We start from the raw sequence: 26451 nt of genomic DNA on the forward strand, positions 1-26451 counted from the left end.
TGAAGTTCTGGAGAGCTGCATCGGAAGATGAGCAAACATCATCTGCCAGAGTACTCTCAAAAACACATAAAATGGTCATTCATTCATGACTGTACTGAAAGGAGAGCAGATCGAATACAGATTTTCGAACATAAGGATGGTCTTTTTAAATCTATTTTTGATACAACACGGCATGCTCAATTCATGCCATCTGAGATCCTGGTAAAATTTGTAAGACCATGTAAATAGACGTTAAATAAAGATGCAAATATCACCTAAACTTTCCAATGCCTGTTATTTCCCACCTTGACTTGTACGGTCTTGAAAGACTCTTATAATGCAAACTGCAGGTTAAGGCAGCGTATCGGAAAAAACCTTAAGAAAAAACTCTTGATCAAAAATTGATCTGGTGGTGAAACCCCCCTGCAGATCCGTCCTCCTTGAAACATCGATCAGTTCCACTTCTGTGGAAATGAATAGATTCATAAAGATATGAAGATGAAATAAAACAAAATAAAAACACAATGGTTTACGTACCACTTGATTTATTCAAACAATTTCCAAAACCGGTCTCACAGAGACGATTTTGAATTACAACATTAGACAATAAATAGACCAAACAATGATTTTTTTTAACAACAACAAATTGATACAAAAACAATAACTTCAACACTTTAATAGTGCAATATAAACACGATTTAAGAAAGTATTTTTGCATTGTGGTTATTAGACAGTTTCGAAGGGACCGAATGGTGCAATGCCCCACTCATAAAATGCAATGCTTCAACAATAAATGTGCAAATCAATCCATAACTGCGCACTCCTGAGAATTATACAGTCCGAATTCCACTATGTTAGTTTAACATGCATTTGCGACATTTTCTGGAAATCAGATGAAATGCATCAACAAACACTTCTTGTGGAGTTCATGCGTACGAAATGCGTATCGAGTGCCTGACTGATTTACGGACCATAAAAACCGGCGATGTGTCTGCTAAGACAACCAAATCGACACGCATCGTTCCCACAATGCATTGCGAGTGGACTACCAGAGGTTGTTCTAGCCCTGAGCAAGAGCGTGTTAGCACGTCTAATACCCCAGAATGAACGAACTTCAACAGACCGTTTTTTCCCAACTCCCCACAACAGCGCCCCCTGTCTTCACACTTTAAAGTGCACCATTACTCAAACATCACTCACTTTACAAACAATCCCCTTAACATATTGCAACATGTTTATAAGAACACACATCGCACAACACACACGCAAAATCATGCATATTTTGGACAGTGTCATTTTCGTTAAACGCCAAACATCTCAAGTATTGCGATTTGACTCTGTGCCGAATGGCAATGCTCCTTTTGTTTAGCGCACACATGCAAGCACGCAATGCAAGCTGTAAATCTGCCAACGCCCGGTGCCACATCTGTTTTTACGATATAATTCTTTTTTTCTTTTTTTTAGCTTAACAGTTTTGATAAGAAAGAGCATGTTCGTTCATGCACTTCTGACTCTTCCCAAGTATAAAACACAAAGGAAAACAAACAAAAAAGCTACAAAATTTTTCGTTAAATACCTGATCTGACAATTTTTTTTTGTGCATAGACTATACATACAGTAATACTAAGGGTTGAACAGCTAGCTTAGCCTAACTGACGTATTTTTTCAAATCGATAAACCAAGACCAGGTTTAAAAATCGAAACCCTTATATAATGAGCAGAGTGAAAAATAAGAAAGGAGGACATTTGTCTGAAAGACATAGCCACCGCAGAACAAGATGCAAAGAGCAAGCCAACAAAATATGAACATTTGGAAAAATGGTAGATAAAGTCATTGGTTATGCTGCGATGACATCGTCAAACGAAACCTTCCATTCCAGATGAAATTCAGAATGGCAAAACAACAATGTCTCACGACAAATGAATTGCTTTTCTGCTGTAAAACCCGTTTCTATCTGCCATTCAAAGACAAACCGGTTGTCTTTGGTCGTTTAGGTCGGACTGCTGCAGCGCCAATGGAATCCGAAAGTCTTTATGCAACCGCAGGTAAAGACAGGCTTGTCTTTCCATAAAACCGTCACTTTGCCATGTGTAAACATGCCCTTTGGTTGTTTTATCGGAACAAAGACTGTCAAGATTTGGTGTTGGATGGTTGTGGCATGTGCATATAAAAATTTCTTCAGGCAGAAAAGGGATCCTCAAAAAAGTGAGATCAAAAGTGATTTTTGGTGGATCCATTACAAACGCCCACTGGAGATCAGATGTAACGCATCCTCTTATTGATGCCGGGTTATGTTTCTTTGTACCTGTAATATGAAGAACCAAATGAGATGACAGGTTTTGGGTTCTACAAAAACAAATTATGGTGCCTTGTTCAAGGTGTGGCAGTAAATGCACTTACCCGCTCTGTAAGGTAAATTCGGGCAGGGCACCAAGAGAACTCAGTTGCTCCTCTAAGGCCACGATACGCAAGCCGATATATCCAGAAGACAGGAGGAGAAGAAAAACCCTGCGCAAAAAAAGAACAATTTCTCAAAACACATACTCATCAGGCCCTAAACCAGTTTATTTTTAAATGTTAGCAATGTCAAATATGGCCACCAGTGGTTGATCAAAACACTTACAGAATCAGGTAGATGAGGAGAAGAGTGTTGAGGTTGCTGACTTCTCTTTGGATGAGGAGCGATCGAGCTCTGCCCGTCATGTTCCAAACCCACGAACCTCCTGCGGAGGGGAAAGAGAATCTCTGTTAGCCAATCAGACAGCAGCTCAAAAGTGAAAAGGGGTACGTTTACATTTACATTAAGCCATTTGGCATTGTATCTCCTCTTTGCTCCGCCTCTCTAAAATGCGACGATTTTATACAAAGCTCAGGTTCCAAAGCAATTGTACTGACAGGTATGCCTACCTAACTTGCGTATACGTTTTGACGTAGATTTGTGGGGGTGTGGTTACACAAGGCTTTTCAAGCCGGTCTGGGTGAGCATTCGCTTTTAGATCGAATGCATCTTTGTGCAGACGCTTACATTTTTGCAATTGTACGTGTCGAATACTTGCATGGGCAACTTATAACACACCAAAATAACACGCATTTGCTCAGTATTACCCCTCACAATTTAACATCACATTGCTCACGGTCATTCACAAATGCCCGATGGAGGTCGCAAAACAGTTGCTTTGTAAACATCCGAAATTGTGAAAGCTATGGCAGTGTGTGACGTCTTTCCAACATCCTTTTGTTTCCGAAATCCCACCCACACCCATAGACATACCTGTAAACTCCTCACTGGAGCCGTCGTCCGTCTCTTGTTCGCTGCTTTTTGCGGCCAAGTGATTTCCAACCATTGCATTTTCTGAAAGAGAAACGTACATTATTCTAACACATGAAACTTTTCATCCTTCGTTGACGTGATCATGCACAACTATGCAAAAAAGTTTTTTAAACAAACCTCCGGTGATTCTAGACACAGGGATCTCCAGGCCGGGAGTAATGCGACTTCCGTCCACCTCGTACGAGTCGTCTAAACTGGACTGACTTGAGTTCTGCTGAAAAGAAAAGATAAACATTTTCACATTTGCGAGTGCTCTGCCGTGTGAAAGATGATCAACAATCAGAAAGAATGTGAAACATGCATGTTTGTTATATAATGAATGTCGCAATACAACACATTATTTTGCATGTTATTGCATTTTTGTTCATTTTGCAGCCCTGGGGTTAAGTTTGAAAATTCGATTGCAATTAATATTATAAATAACACTTAAAAACAGTAATATATAAATTGATAATGATAAATAATTAACCGAGCAATTTCGCAACTTACCACCAGTTTGCTCTGATCGAAGCTGTTCTCAGCCGAGGAGAAGACAGGGCTGCTGTTGGCACTTCCTTCCTGTAATTGTAATCACATCAGATGTCAACATAAGCCAATATCATCAATAAAGACCAATAAAATCGCACCGGCGTCAAATATTTACCTCTAGCTGAGGGCAGACGGATCGTAGCAGCTTGTAGCATCCTTCTCTATTCCTTAAGGACACAAATAAATACTGCAACACACAGAAAGACAAATCAACATTACACATGAACAATATAAAAAAGACGCAACATTGTGTTTTGATTAAACTCTTTTTAATAAGTCAGTATTTTGTATATTTTGGCGATTTGGTTGCAAATATAATTCTCACCTTCTCACCCTCCGAGGTTCGGACAGAAATGGCGTTTGGCACGAGCAGCGCTGTGTTCTGCTTCTTCAGAACATTAACATTTAAAACCGGGATGATCACCTAAATCGCCCAAAAAACCCACAATTCATTAGTTTCTTCAAACATCCAGTTTTATGGTCACGTGAAACGTACGTCTGCGATCTGAAGGTCGAGTTTTATCACCTTGGTGTCCTTGAGCAGCACAGAGGAAAAGAAGCACATGTTGGTGTCGGTGATATACAGCCGGCCGTGATAAGGCACCTCCTTCTGCAGGGCGCAGATGTAGGCTAGAGAATAAAAGTGACAGCGTGAAAACCCAACATAACGTCAAGCGTGTATTCAGGGCATCAACTGAAGTATTTTCCGTCAAAGCCACACCTGCTTTTGTTTAACACCGAACAATAGACGCACGTCACAAAAAAGATTGATAGTATTATACATGGTTTTTGGGTCGTACTGTGCGAATGTTTACTGAGGTTTCACTCACCATGTAGTAAATCTTCATTTTGTGGGATTTCCGGGAAGAGTTTGTGGAATGTTTTGTTGTGCTTTATAAAACTCTGAAAAGAGAAATGAAGTGAATTAGAAACTTAAATAAAAGGATCTGTGTCAAATTTTAAAAGGTTTTGATCAACTTACACTTCTAGAGTTGAGGCTCTCGCTTCTTTCTAAAGGCCTTGCCACATCAAGAGTGTGAGACCTGGCGAAATGAAAACATTTCGGGGATTAACGATTAATCGATAGAAAGATCAAACGATTAATCGGTTAGCAATATTGTCCAATATTTGACTAATCTGAATTTTTTTATTTGGGGGAAAAAAACAACGTTGGTTAACCATTAAACAAAATGACATAAAAGAATCCGTGGAATTACAGAATGCATTTTTTCTCGAAACAAAAACACTGTTCAAACGTCAAGATTATAATTTAAGTGGTTGAATGGAAGATGTTGAGGGTACATAATAAAAGCAAGTGGTTATACCTGAGCTGGACCGGCCGGCTCAGACTCTTGGTCTGCTGTTGACCCTCAAGCTGGTTTTCCTCTAAACTAAAAGCTTTCCGGCTTCCCAGCTTGCTTTTCGTCCTCCCCTTCTTCACCTTTCCCGGGAGCGTTCCGGCCTCCACTGCATAGCTGTGAAGACACGGCAAAGACACAACTTACAAAAACTGGCATTGCTGCATCACATCTCGCTCACGCTTTCTCGGGTCTCAGAAGTTTCTACAACCAATGCGTTTGGACACTTGAAAAAACTTGACAGGCGAGTTACACATCAACGGGCTATTATGGTTATTTAAGATCTATGATTTCATTACATTACGCCTTGTATACATCATTGAACTAGCCACTGACAACCCGGTTTACAGGTTCTTTTGGTGATATTAACAGAATGATGATTCAAAGACCAGATCGACACGATATACAGTCTTGCTTTACCATACGTGTTAAAATTGTATGATGGTGTTAAAACAATAAAACACATCATACTAAAACCAGTGTAAACATTTCAAAACCCACAACTGTATAAAAACCCACTCCCTTCTTAAAAGAAACGTTTATTCTTCCTAAACCACAACTTTACCTGTACAGATGAATGCCATGTCTCCGTGACAAACGTAAACTCAAAGACCTATTCATAATCAAAACAATCCCTCGAATCCTTCAAAAGGACCCCGACACCAACCTCAAGCCATAACTCCAGTTTGCCAGAATGCAATGTGACTCTGAACGCAGAAGCTCTGTCAATTCAAAAACAAGTTCCTCCTTCCAATGGGAGCGCCCTCGGTCATCCGAAGGCAAACCGCAGGAGGCGGAGCTACTGACCTCAGATGGTGTGACATGTGATGTAATGGAACACCTATTGCATGCATGCGACGCAAACGCAGGTAATGGCATGCACACAGGAGAAAGCAATTCAGGTGCCGCCCCAGCAGAATAGAAGACTGCAAACCGCATATCCTGACTTGCAGAAATGGACTTCTATGAAGTCAAAGCTAAACACAAGCCTGTGGAGTGACATGAAATCTGAGACTCGCTTGGTTTGGGGTCAAGTACAAAGTCAGATACGAGTCTACATTACACGTTCTGGTGCCTTGCATAACATCCAAAAAAAGACTGCACTCAAGCGTTTTTAAGTGTGTGCGTTTACCCCCAAATTATCGTTTGATATTTACTCACTTTCGTGTCATTTAAAACCTATATGAGTGACTTTTGCAAAAGGAGATATTTTGAAGAACGTTGGTAACCAAACAACACTGACCCGCATTGACTTCTGTTGTGTCTGAAGAAAAATGATACAGGGTTTGAATGACATTATGGTTTAATAAATGACAGAATTTATATTTTTTGGGTCACTAAGGTTTCCTCGAGCATCAGGTAAATGATCAAAAACGTGCAACTATACGCCTCATTGCCAAACACACCACGTCTAGTTAGATATAGGTTAAAAGACGTCATGTGACCAGATGTATAGTTATAAATACATTGGTATGAGGTCACACTGCCATGCGTGACTTCCCTCGGTCTTTAAATGGCTGTGGCAACATCAGCGGGCGTGTCGGGCAAACATTCCCAAATTCGTAATTATGGGGAAGGAAAAAGTGCGGTGTTCAAACTAAGGAAAGTGTATTTTTAGAGTAGAGGTTACATGAAAAGCCAACAACAGTAAACAGACAGAAACAATTGACTATTTGCCAAAATGAGGTGAACCGTACACCTGTATGGCAGCTATCGTGAATGTCAAAAGGCCACAGGACAGAAACAACCACACGAGGCAAATTTGGGCATGCGGTACACAAATGCAGTCAAAGCAGACCATGCACCTGCCGAACAGTCAAATCTGACGGGATGAATCAACTAATGTGATAAAACTCAAAGTAAACAGAGAATATCTGATAGATGACTAGCGAATGCCTTTTAAAGGAGCGGTACAAGCGGAGTTCCAAAAATGATAATGATTATAACTGCGGCATTACACGAGAAAGGTGGAGACCGTATACAAGGGCTAGTCAACTGGTGGCCCGCGGGCCAAATCCAGCCTGCCAATCATGTTTACCTGGCCCGCCTTAACATTTCAAATAAGAAAAGCGACTTTAAGAATGGTGTGCTTGAAGAAATGCATGTCTTGAGACGCCACATCTTGCTATATTCAATACAACAGGAAATTGTATTAAGCTACCCACACTTTAAAAAACGCCAGATTGACATCATGGGGCAGGGATTACTTTTGTGCTGCATGTATTAAGAGTTTTTGACTTTTATTAATTTAACCATATCTTCTTGAAAAAAACAAATGTTACCCATTGGTGAACTGGGGTGAGTAAATGAACAGCGATATCCTTTTTGGTTAAAACTAACGCAGAAAGGAATATAAAATACATTTAAAAAGACCCTTTTAATGAAATATCATGAAACGGCACAAATACTGGATGCAATATTTGTGTGCATGTTTTAATATGACCTATTAACATAAACTGTATAAAAAAGGGAAATGTAATAAATAACAGAAATACAAAATAACAGAAGAAATTATGATATGGTGAAAATTGGTCCGCATCCCATTTATACTTTTGGAATCAGGTCCTCAGAGAAAAGTAGTTGGGAATCCTGTCGTATAAGTTACGAAATCGTAAAATGATTACTTAAAAACAAGAAAATATGTCTGCATTTATTCACCCTCAGGTCATTCAAAACATGTATTTCACTCTTTTGAAACAAAAGATATTTAGAAAAATGTCTGGGAAGAAGTCAATGTTGTTTGGTTACCAAAGCGCTTCCCAACTATCTTCTTTGGTGTTCCGCAGAAGAAATAAAGTCATGCTTGGAATGACAAGAGGGCGAGTAAATAAACTATTTTTGGGTGAAATGTCCCTTTAAAACACACAATCGCATTCTGACTGCACGTAATATGTTTGCATTATCTGTGTAGACCTTAAGCAGGTAAAACCTCATTCGTGCTTGTCATTCAGCAGTAAACTTTCCCATCCCACAAGTTGTGCTTCCTGTTAAGTGAGAGTTCTCAAAGCAGTCAATGGACTACCCCAACTGACGTGAAGTATTAAGGGAAAATACTGCCCCGGTGTGGGTGTTTATAAGAAACGCAAGTAACCAAGAAATTCGGTTTCATTTTAGAAGGTTCGGCCAATTCCTCTCATTACATAATGTAAACACATTACACAAAACAACATATTTTTCTTTTCAAAAAGTACTTCCATTCCAAGTATCATTCACTTTTGTGCCAAAAGAAATAAATGATAAAGGATCTAAAGATCCTATTTACACAGCCAACGTGTTTATTTGCACATTCACATGTTGTAATATCGTGTAAGCGCGGTTTAATCCAGAACACAATGAGTGATATACATCTCCTCCGTGACTTCTTTTCAACCAAAAGACTCACAGTGATTTCAAATGGACACAGTAAGCATCAAATATCCCCTGCTGATTCATTCTGATAGCAAAGCTAAAAATGCGAGTCTCACGCAAAATGTGTTTTTTCACAGACAGTGGTGGTTATCTAATCAGATTTCCATTTCACGTAAACACAAACGTGTTGTGTTAATTCCTAGTGTTAAAAGGTTTGCAACTTGCTTTCGTACTGAAAAAGAGAAGTGAATTAGTTGCTTCGTTTGTTACTTTTTACAAGAAATAAAAATGGTAAAGAACGTAAAAAATTATTGTCTAAGGTAACTGCGCAAGAGGTTTTTCTATCACGGTAAAAATGCTGTAAATAATCTACCACATGACCCAAGCACTTTGTACAACAAAACAATTTTTACGTCCTGACGTACTTTGCAGTGTGGAACAAGTCTTTTCGCTTTCTTTTTTAAAGTGAACCTGCTTTGAAACCATATTAAAATAAAGTGCTATAAATAAACGGGAACTGACCAGCAAGTTGGCGTGCATAAACTATCCACTCAAACCCCCAACTGTCTCACCACAGCTGTTCGACGACGCAACGGCAGCTGTCCAAACACAAGTCTTAAATTATAACCCCAACATACACACCAGTCTCAAACCTCCCTTACCTTTCCAACAAGTCCTCACGCACTGCCGTTTCAAGTCCTGTTTCCATCATGCCATCCACAATACGGTCTTTCTCCAAAGATGCTTCTCTCTGGACTCATCGACAGTCTTTCCAGCAGTCGAATAACATGCCAGTCGTGGGGTCTAAAGGTTTACTTTACAGCTGCTGAGTTACACAAGCTCGATGGAACAAATGAGATCATGAGTGCAGAGTGGCCAAGAGGTAACCGACGATCCTTGGCCGTCCCACTCCGCTCACCTCCAACCCCCGGCAGCTGGTGTTTCCTTGGAAACGACCAGAGTGTTCTGGGATTGGTGGGAAACGGAGGATTAACACAATGGCCGATTTATATGCCATTGAGGGAATCCAGAGGAATGCAAAGTACGGCAGGCAAGACGTGAGAATACAATAGGCAAGAGACAAAGGCCTCGCTAGTGGCCAGTCTATTCTCTTTGTGAAGGACAGCGTTACAAACCCATGGGAGTCAAAAGGGGGACTTGCGCCACAACACAATGGCTTAGAAAATGTATCAGAATGCACAGAACATCTGTATAGGCCCTTCATGGTGCCACTGGTGTAGTTCAGTCCAAAATTAAACCTATTTAAAGCATTCGTGTGTCATTTCAAACCTGTAGGAGATTCGTTCTTCTGCAGAATGCAAAATTAGTAATGTTGGTAACCAAATAACAGTGTACCCCTTTAACTTCCATTGTTAACTTCCATTAACCTTTGTGTTCCAGAAATTCCAGGTTTTGATTGACATGAAGGTGAATAAATGATGAATTTTTGCCCTTTTAAATTTGGCATATTTACATTGCCATTGGGCAAATCCAATGCAAACTCAAAAATAAACAAATAACTTATTTCTTTCAAGTAAGAACTCTCAATTTTCAATGTATTATTTATTAAATGCATATTGTATTTAATAAGTATTTAAATATGCATTAAATACATCCATTTAATTACTTTATTTGCAATTACACATTTTTGTAATATTGGTTACCCAATATCAACGCAAATGGCCTGAATGACTGTATTGGTGCATACTAAACAAGTTTTGTGTCTCGCAAAATAGATCTTTTAACTTGGTGTTTCAAACATGCCAAAGATGAATCAAAAGTCATGCCTTTCACGAAATGCTTACTGCTCGGAGATTAACGTCAAATGCAGTTGCGTGACCAGCACGTTCAGATGAATCACCTTTTATCCTGTTCTCCATCTGTGGTCCATGTGACTTGCTAGATCAGGATGAGTCATACCGGATCTAACCTATATGCACGTCAGCAAGCTTATCAATTAAGAACCATTAGCTTACGTATACACGGGCACCATCAATCAAGTCCTGAAAACAACCAGGCCTCAAATCAGTTTGTTCTGTACACCGGTTTATAAACACAGCACACCACGTCCTAAAGATTAAGTGAATCTGAAAGTCTTTACTTTAAAAGAACATAGAGCACAGAACGACATTATATGACACCGAGAATATCTAGTCTGAATTTCAAGGTCTGAATCGCTTGAAGGAACTAGTGAGCCCTTCGAATCTGAGACGTCAACTGCGAGATAAGAATTTAACATCACTGCCAACACGCTGACACTCGGAACTGAGAGTAATAGTTGAAATTGTGCCAGGAAATCATACATCCTTTTCAAGAAATGACTGTTAGAATTACCCATCGAGCGAGACTTGAGCAAGATGTCTATTTCATGGCTTACGAAATGAATTTATTTGACTTAAAAGGAAACAAGAATAGGGTCAAACCACACGTAAGGGAAAGTTCACAGCTTAAAAATTTACAACCACATGACCGCTTCAATTGAGCAATATACCATTCAGAAGAATAACCACACAAGTGCAACCGGGCTGTCTTTCATTATCAAAGCAAATGCCAAATGTAAAAAAACAAATCAAAATAAATTCACATATCCAATTCTAAGAATACCATCGTGTCTTTCGCCTTTGTGTAATGAAAGAGATCGCCTCTTAAAAAAGGCTGATCATTGAACAATGGCACAAACATCTAGAAATAGATGAGAAGGTGGAGAATTGCGCTTAAACATCCACCCAGCCAAGTGGTCAGCATGATGCAAACACCAATCGCAATGACCAAACAACAGCTTGTGTGGAAAGAGGCCAAGCCTTCAACACAAGGGAACGTTTGTGCAAGTCATGTGGTACAAATGCATCAGGATCACTTCCTCTGTGTGACTGTTGCGAACAGAGAAGCTCTTTATTTCAATGGAAAAATGATGGGAATTTCAGCCGGGAATCACATGAAACTGACTACATCTTGTTCTCTGACATGAGCAGCTTAAACGACGGCATTTGGGATGTACAGGTGATGTCATGCCAATAACATGTTGTGTACTAAATACAAAACAGTGGATCCAAGAGCTAAAGGTCAAGGAAGACTTTGCATCGAGTTGACGAATTCTCCGTCACATAAACCTTGACCTTTACACACGATATGATAATGAACAGTCATTAGCGCATTAGTGGGAAAAATGCAACAACAGGAATTCAGAGAAATACATGTGCCTTTATGGGGCCTGAAAATCGACAAGGAGTGGCTCATGGTGTTAACTACACCTGTAGCAGGGTTATTATTGTAACTGAAACTAAAACTGTGAGCTGAAATTACATTGAAAAAACCTGAAATGTTGCCTTTGCAATAAACCGAAACTAAAATTAAATAAAATGACAGAATAACAAAATCGCAAAAGATAAACTGAAATTAACAAGAACTATTACGTAAAACTATTTGGGAAAATTCAATACTTGGTCGTTTAAAGATATAATGACCGAAACAAAGTCACTGACTTGACCTCGCATGATGGGCCTGTGCACCAAAGTCACTTTGAAACACAACATACACCCTTTACGGTTATCTGTAGCTATGATAGGTGGTCAGGTCAACGCAGGCCCTTCATTTTCTTTACAAGGGCTGGAGAAAGTAACTCAGCGAGAAACAATTAGCCCAGACAGCTCGTTGGCACCTGGCATGCCCACCTGCAACCGACCCACAAGCATTTGAGATAAAAATAGTGCAGCGCAAGATAAACACAGCTAAAATGGAAATCTAATGACATCATTTCTTTATCAAATGCTCGTCAATCTAAACCAATTAGGAGGTATTGTGATGTAAAAGCCCCATTTAGATTAGCACGTGCCGTAATTTGATTAGGATTCGGGACGGGATCATTAAAACAGGCCATTTGCATCTCAACTGCCTAACAAAATGATGTGACCTAGTAAACAACGCACATTCACACCTAATGATGCGGGTAAACAGGGTGTATATACACGGGACAATGACGTACTTCCGCTAGCATCGCTGCTAGCAAGGTCACTTACGCCCTCATGGAACAATTGGGATTTTTCAAATTTCGTTTAGATTAGTTTGTTCACAATCAGAAACGGGGAAGTATAAGAGCTAAGTGTAGCCCGGAGATATTTTCCATTTGATGCCACATTCCGTCACAATGGCCATGTAAATATGACCTAAAAATACCATTCTTCCTCACACGTCGCAGTCAAGAATAGCCATTCAGACAAGCTCTCGATCTAAAAGTAGCACAATGATCTCTTTAAAATAACGTGTGATGTTAGACAAGTACAATACGGGCATAGTATTTCTAATAATAACAATACACCAAGTTAAAGATCAATATTTACACTGACATTAACGTAATACACCACAGGACCGGTTTAATACATTTTTGTGGTTGACGTCTAAATACAAAATTGCAACTTTCACTAACAAACGTACTATACAACAACTCTATGATATTCTATATATTAGGGGTGTGTAACGGAACTCGTATTCATACCGAACCGTCTTAAGGAACATTCCAAATGAAGTCAAGTCATCAATCCTATTGCCCTACTTCCTTCAAAGGGCAGAGCCCTCGGAGTTTAGACTTTGCAGTGAACAGGGCATCTGCGTGCCATTATGTAGATGCTTGGAAGGCACTTGGCAAAACGAGCAACGTTATTTCCTCATTATCTTCAGCTGGCCTGTTCCCATGATAACGACGCATTGTGTCCGTCAGCAGATGTTGTTGTTTTAACTTTAAGTTTTATATATATAAATATAAGCTAATCCTGTATATAAGATGATCCTCGCAAAATGTCGGAATGATTTCGATATCGAGGAAGACTTTTTTTGCCCAACCGAATGCGCATGCGTAGAAATGTTCACGTGCACCCTAGACTGACAACACCATATAGAATATATCGATTAAAGTCCTTATTTTGGTTTGCTTTTCTCACAAATTATTCCAAAAATGTTATTGAGCCACTATGAGCGGATGGACCAATTAACCAACGTCTAGTACTTTTCTGGACCTTGACAACAACTAAAACCATGATGTCTACGTGGAGGCCTGGAAATCTCTGGGATGTCACCTAAAATAACTTTATTTGTGTTCCGAAGACGCCGGGAGGTCTTAAAACATGTTGAACGTCATGTGGGCGAGTAAAAAATAACACAATTTGTTTTTGAGACGAACTTTTCCTTGAACATGTCAATCATTCAGTGTCAGTGTATCGCATCGCAATATGATTCCGATTTGATTCGTACACTCAAATGGTAATACGGTTATATTTTTGTAAGGGTACAGCCAAAAACAAGCCTCATTATACGATATTCTAGACGACACATTTGCCAAAAGACATTATGCGGATTTAAAACGCACTACATTGTATGAATTACAATAAATATGCTCATCACAACAGTGACCGGTTGTTGTCGCAGACATGCATCACACTGAAGGTGTTTATTTATCTATAACAACCGGCTGCTTGTACATTATGCCACTTATTACACAGCCACGTGAGAAAAATTCTGGATGAAATTTGAATTTATTACGTAAGGCAGACCGGTTTTAAGGAAAGAAACGACCCTCACGAACAGGCTTTCAATAACATTGTCATACATGTTATAAAAATATAAAATTTCACGTCAACATTATCCGTGTGTTATTAGTTTCGGAGGTTGTTATCTGGGAATAACGTACCGCAAACCTCTCGACTGGCCAATCAGAATCAAGCATTCCAAAGAGCCGTCTAATAACACTAAAAACTACACAACATACACATATAAACAAACAAACACATAACACATACATATATTGCGATAAACTCTAAAATGTACATTTGAATCAGCCAACGAGAAGCGCGCACGCGCAGTGTGGGCTACATGCCTATGACACACATACCTTCAGACCCTATAGATACACAATATCCGCAACACACACACACACACACAATACACATATTATGAATCACGTCACAGCATCGTGTTATTTCTATAAGATGCGCGTAACGTTACACGTCTGAACCGGATGTGCATAACTGTTAGCTCACCTCTCCTTCATCAAATGCTTGATTCTGGACACGGCGCTCTCGTCGATCTTTCTCAGGAACGTCTTCAGTCTCTCCCGCTTGTTTTCCAGCATTCTTCCTTCACTCGCGCCGACGGAAACACGGTTTAACGAGGATGCGACGGTCCGGTGTCTCTCCGGCGTCCCATGAGCGCTGCTTGATTAACAAAATCGGACCAAGCGCCGTCGGCCAATCGGCGCGCCTCGTGTCAGGCACGCCGGCCAATCGCGCCGCGGTGGTGCATCGCCGACTCCGCCCACGCCCTTTTAGGGCACAACGCGCGTATTCATGCAACGTGGTGGAAGAGGCCGGGAGGAAGTCGGGGTGGATTGTTGGGTATAAATTGGGCGTCTGTCTGTATATTATTTATTATATATTATAGAGTGGCCTTGTGTTTTTCATATGATCCTGTTATAGGTTGAGATTTAAGATTAGATTGTGTGTTTGTCGGTCTGGAGCTGTTTGAGTTTGTTTAACAGCATCTTAAACTATATTAGCCTTAATAAATGCATTAGATAAGATTTTACATTTTACATTGACGTTTTTATCACAAAAGAAATCAAATTAACTATGTATATACGTCTAAATGTAATATATAGTATAAAATATATGAAGATGTTTTTATCACGTGATCGCGCTTTATAGCGTTTTATTGTGTTTGCTGTATTTTCTTTGTGTTGTAAATCAAAACAAACCAAGATGTTGGAATGCACAATAAAAAAACACGATTTTTGAACTCTATATATTAAACGTATATAAAAGGCTAAGCATCTCGATTATGAATGCATACTGTACTTTATAAGTGCAACATGCTAAGATTTATTATTATGCAGTTTTTCTTCACGTCTTAACTTAAAACCATCATTCACATTGCATGAGATTTTACATTTACATTTAGCAGACGTTTTTATCACAAAAAGAAATCAAATTAACTATGTATATAAGTCATATCAAATATATGAAGATGTTTTTAATACGTCAGTGTGCTTTATAGTGTTTTCTTGTGTTTGCTTTATCTTTGTTTTGTTGTAAATCAAAACAAACCAAGTGCAGTTTGATTGACATTAACTGGAATGCACAATAAAAAAACATGATTTTTGAACTCTTCGTATATATAAACCGTATTTAAAAGGCTAAGCATCTCGATTATGAATGCATGCTGTACTTTATAAGTGCAACATGCTAATATTTATTATTATTCAGTTTTTCTTCACGTCTTAAGTTAATACCATCATTCACACATGCCCGTGTAGTAAAATAGTGTAGTATACTTAAGTGTTTACTATAGCACACTGTTGTCAAATTCAACCCCATATTAAATATCAAAGTATATAACAGTATTTACTTCCTGTTTGCTCTATTTAATACGACTTAATATTGCTGTATACTTTAAAAAGTGCTATTATCTATTTACCAAATTTCATATGGGTGTATACAGTTTTATTATCAAGAAGGATTTTAGAAATTGATTTTTCTTGATATTGGTCTTTTTTATGTCCCTACTATTAATTTTTATGCTAATAACTTTTATGATAACATGTTACATATTTTGTATCATTGTATTGTATTATATTATACAGGCCAGTGTTCATAGGATAAAACATCATTAAATAAATTTTGCATGAGTGTCAATCAGGTTTTGATGTCAAACATTATAATAATTCATCATTTAGTATTAAAACAGAGTATATCTCTCTCTCTGTTCATCGCTCATCGGTTAGTTTAGCTATAAATATCAAATATCTTCTCTTGAGTAATAAGAAAATCCTACATCTTAACATAATCATTCTCAGATGATGGATGATCAGATGCCGTGCATTTCATCACATGACTGCGTCATGTGACATCATATGACCCGCATACGCCCTTATATGCGTATAAACATGGGGAGGGCCGAGCGTGGAGTCTGTGCACAGTCAGAGTATTGTGTCGACACAGCAGATCAGATTACAAAATGAACAGAAGAGGCGCTGTACCCGCCACGGGACAAACATCAGACCGCCAGCCAGTTCCTGGTATCAGACTGCAGTTTGACCTTTGATGCTCCTGGTGCAGAATGCTCTCATGGTTTACTCAGCATTTCTCTCCTGATGCAGTTTAATCAAATCAAATGAACTTGATTAAGATAAATAATGCACTTTTATTAACGCATGTATGCAAATGTTTTGGTCATCATGTGTTTCAAAACCTGTATGTGACTGTGTAACACAACAGTTTGCGTTCATTTGTGTCCATACGATGAAAGTCAATGGGCTCAGTGTTGTTCGTCAAAATATCTTCTTTTGTGTTCTTCAGAAGAAAGGGTGAATAAATGATGAAGGAAATTTTCATCTTTGGGTGAACTTATCCTTTAAAAAAATGCCAAACTAACGCTAACACAAACCCCCAACCAAACAGACACACAAAAGCTGCATCTCTTGCATGTCTCGTGCATGTCTAACATGAAGATCTGCCAGTTTTGTAGCCAGATGGGCAACACGTCCCCAAGCGTGTCACCTCACTTCAGGTGCCCGGCCGGTGTGATGTGTCCGTTGTTGGAAGAGCTCTGTTCAGGTCTCCAGTGTCAACCCAGCTCGGGTGGTTTTGGGTTTCCACCAAATACCGCCCAAAATCACTCAGCCGTTGAGCGTTGCCCGGCTACCCTCATCTTTAATTTAACACGGCACACCGAACTACAGGTGGCCGCTTACGCCTCGGTCTTCAACATGCAGCAGGAGTCCGAGAAGACGACGTGTGACCGGGAGCCCATGCCGAACGGAGAGGCCATGAGTCCGGACGCGCAGGACTCCAAAGGTTCGGTGGGAGACGAGGACAACCAGGGAGTGGCTCCCTCAGCGCCACCGCTGCCCCAGGAAGATCTGCCGTCTGGGCCTCCTCCGTGTCCTAGGCCCAAGTTAGTCTTTCACACGCAGTTGGCTCACGGAAGCCCGACAGCACGCATTCACGGATTCACTAATGTGAGGGAACTATACGCCAAGATTGCCGAGGTCTTCAACATCTCAGCGTCTGAGGTACAGTAAGCTGTCTGCTGATGTTTTTTTGGGGTGTCTGTTCATTCAGGGTCACCATATTGTTTTCTGGGGTGGTGTCTCAAAGGAATAGTTCACCCGAAAATGTTCTCCCTTGACTTGACCGTAATAGTATTTATTACTATTATGGAAACCATTTTTGGGTTAGCTTTACCTAATTTGTTGTCCTCCGTGGAACACAAATAGTAATAATAGAAATTGTATATACAGTACACAGTTAAATCGCCAGTGTTAAATATAGTGTAGATTAAATATACACTGTGAGTGTTAATTTGACATTTAACACTGGCGATTTTGCTGTGTATGTATATACAGTATATAAAATGCTAAATACGTTTTTATCAATATATTATTAAGATCAAAAGTTGTATCTACTTTTAGTGCAAAAAGTGAACAAAAAACAACAAAATATGATCGATATATTATTAATGTTAAAAGTTACATCTGTTAATGCACAGTAAAATAAAATATATTTTTTAATAAATAAAAAATATATGATCATGGATTGATAAAATCAAAAGTTATCTGTTAACATTAGTTAATGCACAGTGAACTAAAATATTTTTTTAATAATAAAATATGTGATCTGAATTATCACTTTTGTCATCTGTTAACATTAGTTAATGCACAGTAAATGTATTTTGAACAATTATTATTCTTTTGATTAAAACAAAATATTAAAGATAGAACAATGCTTATGATAATGATCCTTTTTTGTCTGTTTGTATATTAGATCTTGCGTGACTGATCACCTTTGGCAATATTTCATTAAGGACACTGCATCGTAAAAATCTCAAAGGCTAGAAAATGTCCTTCAAGAATATCTTATCAAAACCTTTCACCGCTAACACAGAGTTCAAGGCTGTGCAATAGAAAGCCAATTATATCTGATCTAACCTTAATGCTGCTTCAGTTTAATCCTGGGTTTAAAGTTAACTGTTAGAAAGAATAAAAGAGTACAATACACTCAGTTTTACAGCCAATAACCTACTAAAGTAAAACATATAACCTTAACCTAGATGTATACAACGTGCCAAAAGTGATGTCCATAGGGCATTTTTGTACAATATTTGTTTTAACGACCCCTTATGTTAGATAAGAACATTAAAACATAATGTATATGATCAAAAAAACAAGAAAAACTTTTGGCAACAAATATGGGTTATATTCGAATATACAGGAAAGACATGCAACGAAAACCATAAACCAATAGCTTACACTCCATATACAACTGCAAAACATTTATAACACTACTATGAATGTATAAGACCTCAATTTGACAGAGATGAACATCACTTTTGGCCACTACGGCATTCATGAGACTCAACAGCGCCCCCTTCTGTGATTCCCGCATACGACCGCGTTCACTATGGAAAACAATGGTAAAGGCTTCAGGTGTTTGTTTTCATTATTAATGTCCGAACTTTTCCCCAAGATCCTTTTCTGCACGCTGAATTCCCATAAAGTTGACATGCAGAAGCTTCTGGGAGGTCAGATCGGCCTGGAGGACTTCATCTTTGCTCATGTGAGAGGAGAGACCAAAGAGGTGGAGGTCATCAAGACTGAAGATGCGCTCGGACTGACCATCACAGACAACGGGGCGGGTTATGCCTTCATTAAAGTAAGTTTATTCAAATACAACACGAGTCTTATTATGTGAACTTATAACAAGACTTTATCTGACATTTATGAGGAAAGAGTAGTGTAAAAAAACCAACACGAAATAAAAAGCATTCACAAATTCAGTTTATGATAGACTGTTGATCATTGACGATACAACGTTTTAAAGTGGATATTGTAGACTATTAATCATTTATTTTGGGAATGTCCTGAGACACAAATGTTCTGGATATCAAAACTATGTATTTTGTTAAACTTGTGGAATCTGATATTTTGCTTCCATGTTTTTCATTGCAGGATGATATTGATTTGATGTTTATATTTGATTTTATTGTTATAAATGCCCGTTTTCACCTTCAAAGTTTTTTTATCTTTTCACACCACTTTATGAATATTTTACTTAGTTATTTTATGAGATACTAAGTCATTATTATGAGATATGAAGTCATTATTATGAGATATTAAGTCATTTTTATGAGATATTAAGTCATTTTTATGAGATATTAAGTCATTATTATGAGATATTAAGTCATTATTATGAGATATTAAGTCATTTTTATGAGATATTAAGTCATTTTTATGAGATATTAAGTCATTATTATGAGATATTAAGTCATCATTATGAGATATTAAGTCATCATTATGAGATATTAAGTCATTTTTATGAGATATTAAGTCATTTTTATGAGATATTAAGTCATTATTATGAGATATTAAGTCATTATTATGAGATATTAAGTCATTATTATGAGATATTAAGTCATTTTTATGAGATATTAAGTCATTATTATGAGATATTAAGTCATCTTTATGAGATATTAAGTCATCATTATGAGATATTAAGTCATTTTTATGAGATATTAAGTCATTTTTATGAGATATTAAGTCATTTTTATGAGATATTAAGTCATTATTATGAGATATTAAGTCATTATTATGAGATATTAAGTCATTTTTATGAGATATTAAGTCATCATTATGAGATATTAAGTCATTTTTATGTGATATTTAGTCATCATTATGAGATATTAAGTCATTATTATGAGATATTAAGTCATTTTTATGAGATATTAAGTCATTATTATGAGATATTAAGTCATTATTATGAGATATTAAGTCATTTTTATGAGATATTAAGTCATTTTTATGAGATATTAAGTCATTATTATGAGATATTAAGTCATTATTATGAGATATTAAGTCATTTTTATGAGATATTAAGTCATCATTATGAGATATTAAGTCATTATTATGAGATATTAAGTCATTTTTATGAGATATTAAGTCATTTTTATGAGATATTAAGTCATTATTATGAGATATTAAGTCATTTTTATGAGATATTAAGTCATTATTATGAGATATTAAGTCATCATTATGAGATATTAAGTCATTATTATGAGATATTAAGTCATCTTTATGAGATATTAAGTCATTTTTATGAGATATTAAGTCATTATTATGAGATATTAAGTCATTTTTATGAGATATTAAGTCATTATTATGAGATATTAAGTCATTATTATGAGATATTAAGTCATTATTTTGAGATATTAAGTCATTATTATGAGATATTAAGTCATTATTATGAGATATTAAGTCATTATTATGAGATATTAAGTCATTTTTATGAGATATTAAGTCATTATTATGAGATATTAAGTCATTATTATGAGATATTAAGTCATTATTATGAGATATTAAGTCATTATTATGAGATATTAAGTCATTATGATGAGATATTAAGTCATTATGATGAGATATTAAGTCATTATGATGAGATATTAAGTCATTATGATGAGATATTAAGTCATTATTATGAGATATTAAGTCATTTTTATGAGATATTAAGTCATTATTATGAGATATTAAGTCATTTTTATGAGATATTAAGTCATTATTATGAGATATTAAGTCATTATTATGAGATATTAAGTCATTATTTTGAGATATTAAGTCATTATTATGAGATATTAAGTCATTTTTATGAGATATTAAGTCATTATTATGAGATATTAAGTCATTATTATGAGATATTAAGTCATTATTATGAGATATTAAGTCATTATTATGAGATATTAAGTCATTTTTATGAGATATTAAGTCATTATTATGAGATATTAAGTCATTATTATGAGATATTAAGTCATTTTTATGAGATATTAAGTCATTATTATGAGATATTAAGTCATTTTTATTATGAGATATTATGTCATTATTATGAGATATTAAGTCATTATTATGAGATATTAAGTCATTATTATGAGATATTAAGTCATTATTAATATTCACATACAACTAGTCAACAGCTGATCCTTTGCAAAGTTTAAGTCAAAAGTTTGATAAATGAATAAGAAAATGGGCGCTTTTAACATTACTTTATTACATAATCAACATTCAAATCAGTGTGGTTATATGTCATATTAAACATGACGTTTTTGCACAACGTTGTGCTATTTCATGTTACACGTAATGTTTTCCAGAGGATAAAGGAAGGCAGCACCATTGACAGAATAAAACCGGTGTGCGTTGGCGATCACATCGAGGCCGTAAATGACCAGAGTATTGTGGGATGTCGACATTACGAAGTTGCAAAGATGCTGAAGGAGCAGCCGAGAGGAACTCCCTTCACACTGCGACTCGTGGAGCCCAAGAAAGCTTTTGGTGAGCATCTCATGTCACGTAATCAGACGCATTCATATTGATGAGGAACTACAGCGCCATCGTGTGGTTAAACAAGGTGCATACACTTCAACTTTATTATTTAAATGATTTAAAACGAGACAAAAACAAGCATTCAAATGAACCAAAACAACTACAAATGAAGATATTTCTTCATTCGAGTCTGAGGGTCTTCATATATTGCTGTGGACGATGGGGTTCTTTAAAAAATAAAATGGTCTAAAATTGCCCTGTTTTAATCTATTTCTTTATATATTTTTTTAATTATAGCTAAAGTAGTAAAGTCTAACCCTAGTGGGACCCTTTTAGTTAGTGAACAATCAAGTTATCAAAGAAAATATTCTGTAAGGGCTAAAAACACCACAGATTTGTCTAGATAAAGTTATTTAAAAACCTTTGCTGCAAAGAGTTGTGTGATCAAACTCCCATTGTTTAAAAGATGTGACAATAAACTCATATTTGACATTTAATAGACCTCAGGGTCCAACACAGCAGCTCGCAGACACAACAGACGACTTCCGCTCTAATTCAATAAGGAGACAGAAAGCAAGTGAATCAAGGAAACATTCCCAGGTTACAAAGTGAAGTGTTGAAATCCGCTGGCTTTATTGAAAATCTCCTTCCAGACGGGAAGTTTTTCAAAAGCTAATATCCTGCGGGTCTAGAAACACTTCTCAACCTTTTGTTTGTGAAGAACAAACTCTGAACTGGATCCAAGTGTGAAGATTAGATGTTTTCATGCTTCACAGCCCTTTACAAACAATAAGTGTACCTGCAAGTTTATATTATCAAGTGTGCTTAAAAGTTTACATTATCAAGTGTACTTTAAATTTTATATTATCAAGTGGACTTGCAAGTTTATTTTATCAAGTGTACTTTAAATTTTATATTATCAAGTGGACTTTAAATGTTATATTATCAAGTGGACTTGCAAGTTTATTTTATCAAGTGTACTTGAAAGTTTATATATCAAGTGCACTTGCAAGTTTATATTATCAAGAGTACCTGCAAGTTTATTTTATCAAGTGGACTTGAAAGTTTATTTTATCAAGTGTACTTGAAAGTTTATATATCAAGTGCACTTGCAAGTTTATATTATCAAGTGCACTTGCAAGTTTATTTTATCAAGTGTACTTGAAAGTTTATATATCAAGTGTCCTTGCAAGTTTATATATCAAGTGTCCTTGCAAGTTTATATTATCAAGTGCACTTGCAAGTTTATATTATCAAGTGCACTTCCAAGTTTATTTTATCAAGTGGACTTGCAAGTTTATATTATCAAGAGTACCTGCAAGTTTATATTATCAAGTGGACTTGCAAGTTTATTTTATCAAGTGGACTTGCAAGTTTATATTATCAAGTGGACTTGAAAGTTTATTTTATCAAGTGGACTTGCAAGTTTATATTATCAAGTGGACTTGAAAGTTTATTTTATCAAGTGTACTTCCAAGTTTATTTTATCAAGTGGACTTGAAAGTTTATTTTATCAAGTGTACTTCCAAGTTTATTTTATCAAGTGGACTTGAAAGTTTATTTTATCAAGTGTACTTCCAAGTTTATTTTATTAAGTGCACTTGCAAGTTTATATTATCAAGTGGACTTGAAAGTTTATTTTATCAAGTGCACTTGCAAGTTTATTTTATCAAGTGGACTTGAAAGTTTATTTTATCAAGTGGACTTGAAAGTTTATATTATCAAGTGGACTTGAAAGTTTATTTTATCAAGTGGACTTGCAAGTTTATTTTATCAAGTGCACTTGCAAGTTTATATTATCAAGTGCACTTGCAAGTTTATATTATCAAGTGTACCTGCAAGTTTATTTTATAAAGTGCATTTGCAAGTTTATTTATTAGCTACGTAGACCATTTTCAATATTACTTGGGCCTAAATTGTCCCACTTTGCTGTTTATTAAAAGTGCACTTTTAAGTATGCTTCTAGTCAGTAAGTGTACTTTTAAGTTTAGTTTATTTATTTCGGGTTCACTACTGACAATTAGCATAGTTTAGATTGGAGGTATGAGGTGGAGCTGGGGATGGAGGAGGGTAAGTAGCTCCTGCTTATGAATTAAAAACGAAAGCGGTGATTGCGTCATATTTCTATAGGTAGAGGAGGATCAGCTGACGATACGATGCGATACTGAAAAGTACTCAAAAATACCTATTTTTGTTTTAAAAGTATACTAAAAGCACACCTAAATAAACCTCTTTTCCGAAGAAACATTGCAAACGAGTAGCACAAATTCATACGAACTAGCATCTTGTAAAATAATTACGAATCTTTAAGAGATCGAATTATTTCGGACGCTCTTTTTTTTGCAGGACACAAAAGAAGACCTCCCTTGAACAACACTGGCCCGTTGACTTCCATTGTGTGAAGACATTTCTCAAAATATCTTCTGTTGTGTTCCACAGCTAAAAGAGTCGGGCAGGTTTAGAATTGAATGATTCCTTCATCTTTAAGAGTGCAGGTGTTTTATCTGTATGTGCTCCAATTAAAACTAAAGGAACTGCAGACCCTTGGTAAATTAGCTTGTAATTGCTCGGCACATAGGTCCCTCTGCCGTAATTACAGACTCAATGTGTTAAATGCTAATAATTGGATGACTGCTTTTCTCCCACAGGTCCCTGTGCTAGAAAAACAAACACTAATCTCCATCTCTCTCTCTCTCTCTCTCTCTCTCTCTCTCTCTCGGTCTATTGTGCGAACATCCCGTCACGCTCGGCGGCCTAATCAAATTCAGAATGATCCTTAATACGCGCGAACTGAAATGAGCATAGCAGCCGCTGCTTTCTGTGACAGCAAATTACTGCTGTTAATAATTAAAAGGTCTTTGATTATCATTATAGCATTAGCTAATTGGATGTTTTAGAGTGATGGATTACCCTTTGTGAGAGAAACTCCAGCAATTACACTCCCGAACGCACACGAAATCCCCTCGCTGCGTTCGCACGTACAGGATCAAAGCCGCATGGAGGAAAATGGCCGCCGGCGGACGACACCAAACGTTTTCTGCGGGCTCAGTATCAAGTATCGCTGTAGTTCAGTCTGGATCGACTTCTCACGCAAGAAAACGCTTTAATATCGCATTTATTTCTGCAAGACGTCAATGAGATCGAATGGAGAGCAAACGGAAACTTTTGCTTCCGTGTTACATCTGGGAGACGTCTATTTGATGTCTGCATTTGCATCTTTAAGACGTTGTTTGCTCATCTGCAAAACTTCTCAGAGACGTCTGCAGTCGATGTCATATAGACGTCTAGAAGATGTATATGAGACGTTTATGATTTTCAATGTATGTAAAATTGCCCTTTCGAAGACGTTTATCAGATGTTTTACACAGCAGATGTTTTTCAGATGTTTAGGTGACATCTTACAGACGCACTTGAGAAAAATTGTCTGAAATCTCTCAAATGTCACAACTACAATTTTGTGTTCAAAATGTTCAATGTTACCAACGTTCTTCGAAATATCTTTTTTCTGCAGAAAAAAGAAATTAATTGGGGTTTGGAATAACATGACATGAAATGCAGTCGTTATGAAACTTAAAAAAAATCTTTCCGTTTGGATTTCTGGTATAATTCTTGCGTTTACCATCACACAGTTTAAATCCCAAAGGTAACCTGACCGAGACGATGAGGCTTTCTCACGACCGTTTTAAAGGCATAAACAGGAAACTTGACCGCGACACTTGGAATGCGTTTTCATCAATCGCTTTTGGCCATTTGTTCCGTTTCCTGTTTCCAGCAACTCAAACATGCAAGCCAGATGACAATCACCCTCGACGTGCTTTGCTCATAACATCATCTAAAACCTCTCTTCTGATTAGACATGATAGGCCAACGAACGAGAGCGCCCAAATCCAGTGAGGGCAAAATGGCGAGCGGGAAAGAGACCCTTCGGCTACGGTCCAAAGGGGGAGCGACCATCCAGGAAATGGTGAGTTTGGGGTGCGGGCCAACATTTGTGCTTACTGTAAATAGATAAGAACTCAAAAAACCTTTATCTTCCACCAGCCCAATGAGTTTGAAGACACCGCCATCAGGAAGGTGGATGAGCTTTTGGAGAGCTACATGGGGATCCGGGATCCGGAGCTCGGTGAGATGAATCTTTTGAGATTTGTCCTTTAGCATGCACATGTGATAGTTGTTTCCTGTGGGTGAGAAACCATTACCATAAAAGGCCTGTGTTCAAGACAAACAAGCCTGGAAATAAGAAAAGTAGGGATTTCCCCTCCAAGAATGTGTTAGCAAAACAATCAAAAATAAACAAACCGTGTTTATTTTTGTCCGACTTTGAAAGCGTGAAAGTATTGAAAATCTTTCAAAATGATTTAGCTGAGCCAAACCTGACCCCAATAATACTTTCGACAGCGACCACCATTGTGGAAACCGGAAGGGACAAAAAGAACCCGGACGATTTCGCAGAGGCGCTCGACTCCGTTCTGGGTGATTTTGGGTTCCCTGACGTCTTTCTGTTGGACGTGTGGGGTGCTCTCGGAGACGTTAAGAACAGACGTATTTAGAGGTG

The 26451-nt window shown here is 37.3% G+C and overlaps 2 protein-coding genes across 6 annotated transcripts; one reads left to right on the plus strand and one right to left on the minus strand.

The window, feature by feature from the left end:
• Positions 1–496: 496 nt before the first annotated feature.
• Positions 497–14779, minus strand: LOC306902566 (GRAM domain-containing protein 2B). Of its 5 annotated transcripts, none has more exons than XM_079471214.1 (13): positions 14575–14773; positions 5165–5314; positions 4822–4882; positions 4670–4742; positions 4366–4469; positions 4165–4263; positions 3955–4026; positions 3801–3869; positions 3429–3525; positions 3252–3332; positions 2604–2703; positions 2381–2488; positions 497–2285 (listed from the first exon to the last, which is right to left on the minus strand). In XM_079471214.1, the coding sequence occupies exons 1-13, from the start codon at positions 14664–14666 to the stop codon at positions 2270–2272; spliced, it is 1122 nt and encodes a 373-aa protein (XP_079327340.1). In that variant the 5' UTR covers positions 14667–14773; the 3' UTR covers positions 497–2269. The 5 variants fall into 5 exon arrangements, with proteins under 5 accessions (XP_079327340.1, XP_079327343.1, XP_079327342.1 ...); XM_079471217.1 differs by lacking the exon at positions 14575–14773 and adding an exon at positions 9208–9434 and having other exon boundaries at positions 506–2285; XM_079471216.1 differs by lacking the exon at positions 14575–14773 and adding an exon at positions 5763–5948 and having other exon boundaries at positions 506–2285.
• A 2254-nt stretch (positions 14780–17033) lies between these two features.
• gipc3 (GIPC PDZ domain containing family, member 3) lies at positions 17034–26446 on the plus strand (the record flags this gene model as incomplete). Its single annotated transcript, XM_079471938.1, has 6 exons — positions 17034–17603; positions 19057–19242; positions 21725–21905; positions 25751–25860; positions 25938–26019; positions 26295–26446. 6 exons carry the CDS (start codon positions 17034–17036, stop codon positions 26444–26446), a joined length of 1281 nt encoding a protein of 426 aa, XP_079328064.1.
• Positions 26447–26451: the final 5 nt, after the last annotated feature.

The sequence above is a fragment of the Barbatula barbatula genome (genome assembly GCF_947034865.1).
Source record: "Barbatula barbatula genome assembly, chromosome: 13".
NCBI classification, from domain to species: Eukaryota; Metazoa; Chordata; class Actinopteri; order Cypriniformes; family Nemacheilidae; genus Barbatula; species Barbatula barbatula.

Coding starts and splice junctions, on each gene's coding strand:
- LOC306902566 (XM_079471214.1), bottom strand. CDS start 14,666: ATGCTGGAAAACAAGCGGGAGAGACTGAAGACGTTCCTGAGAAAGATC. Junction 4,470..4,669: donor AAATGAAGATTTACTACATG/GTGAGTGAAACC, acceptor TTTATTCTCTAG/CCTACATCTGCGCCCTGCAG. Junction 2,704..3,251: donor CTCCAGTGAGGAGTTTACAG/GTATGTCTATGG, acceptor TCCCCTCCGCAG/GAGGTTCGTGGGTTTGGAAC.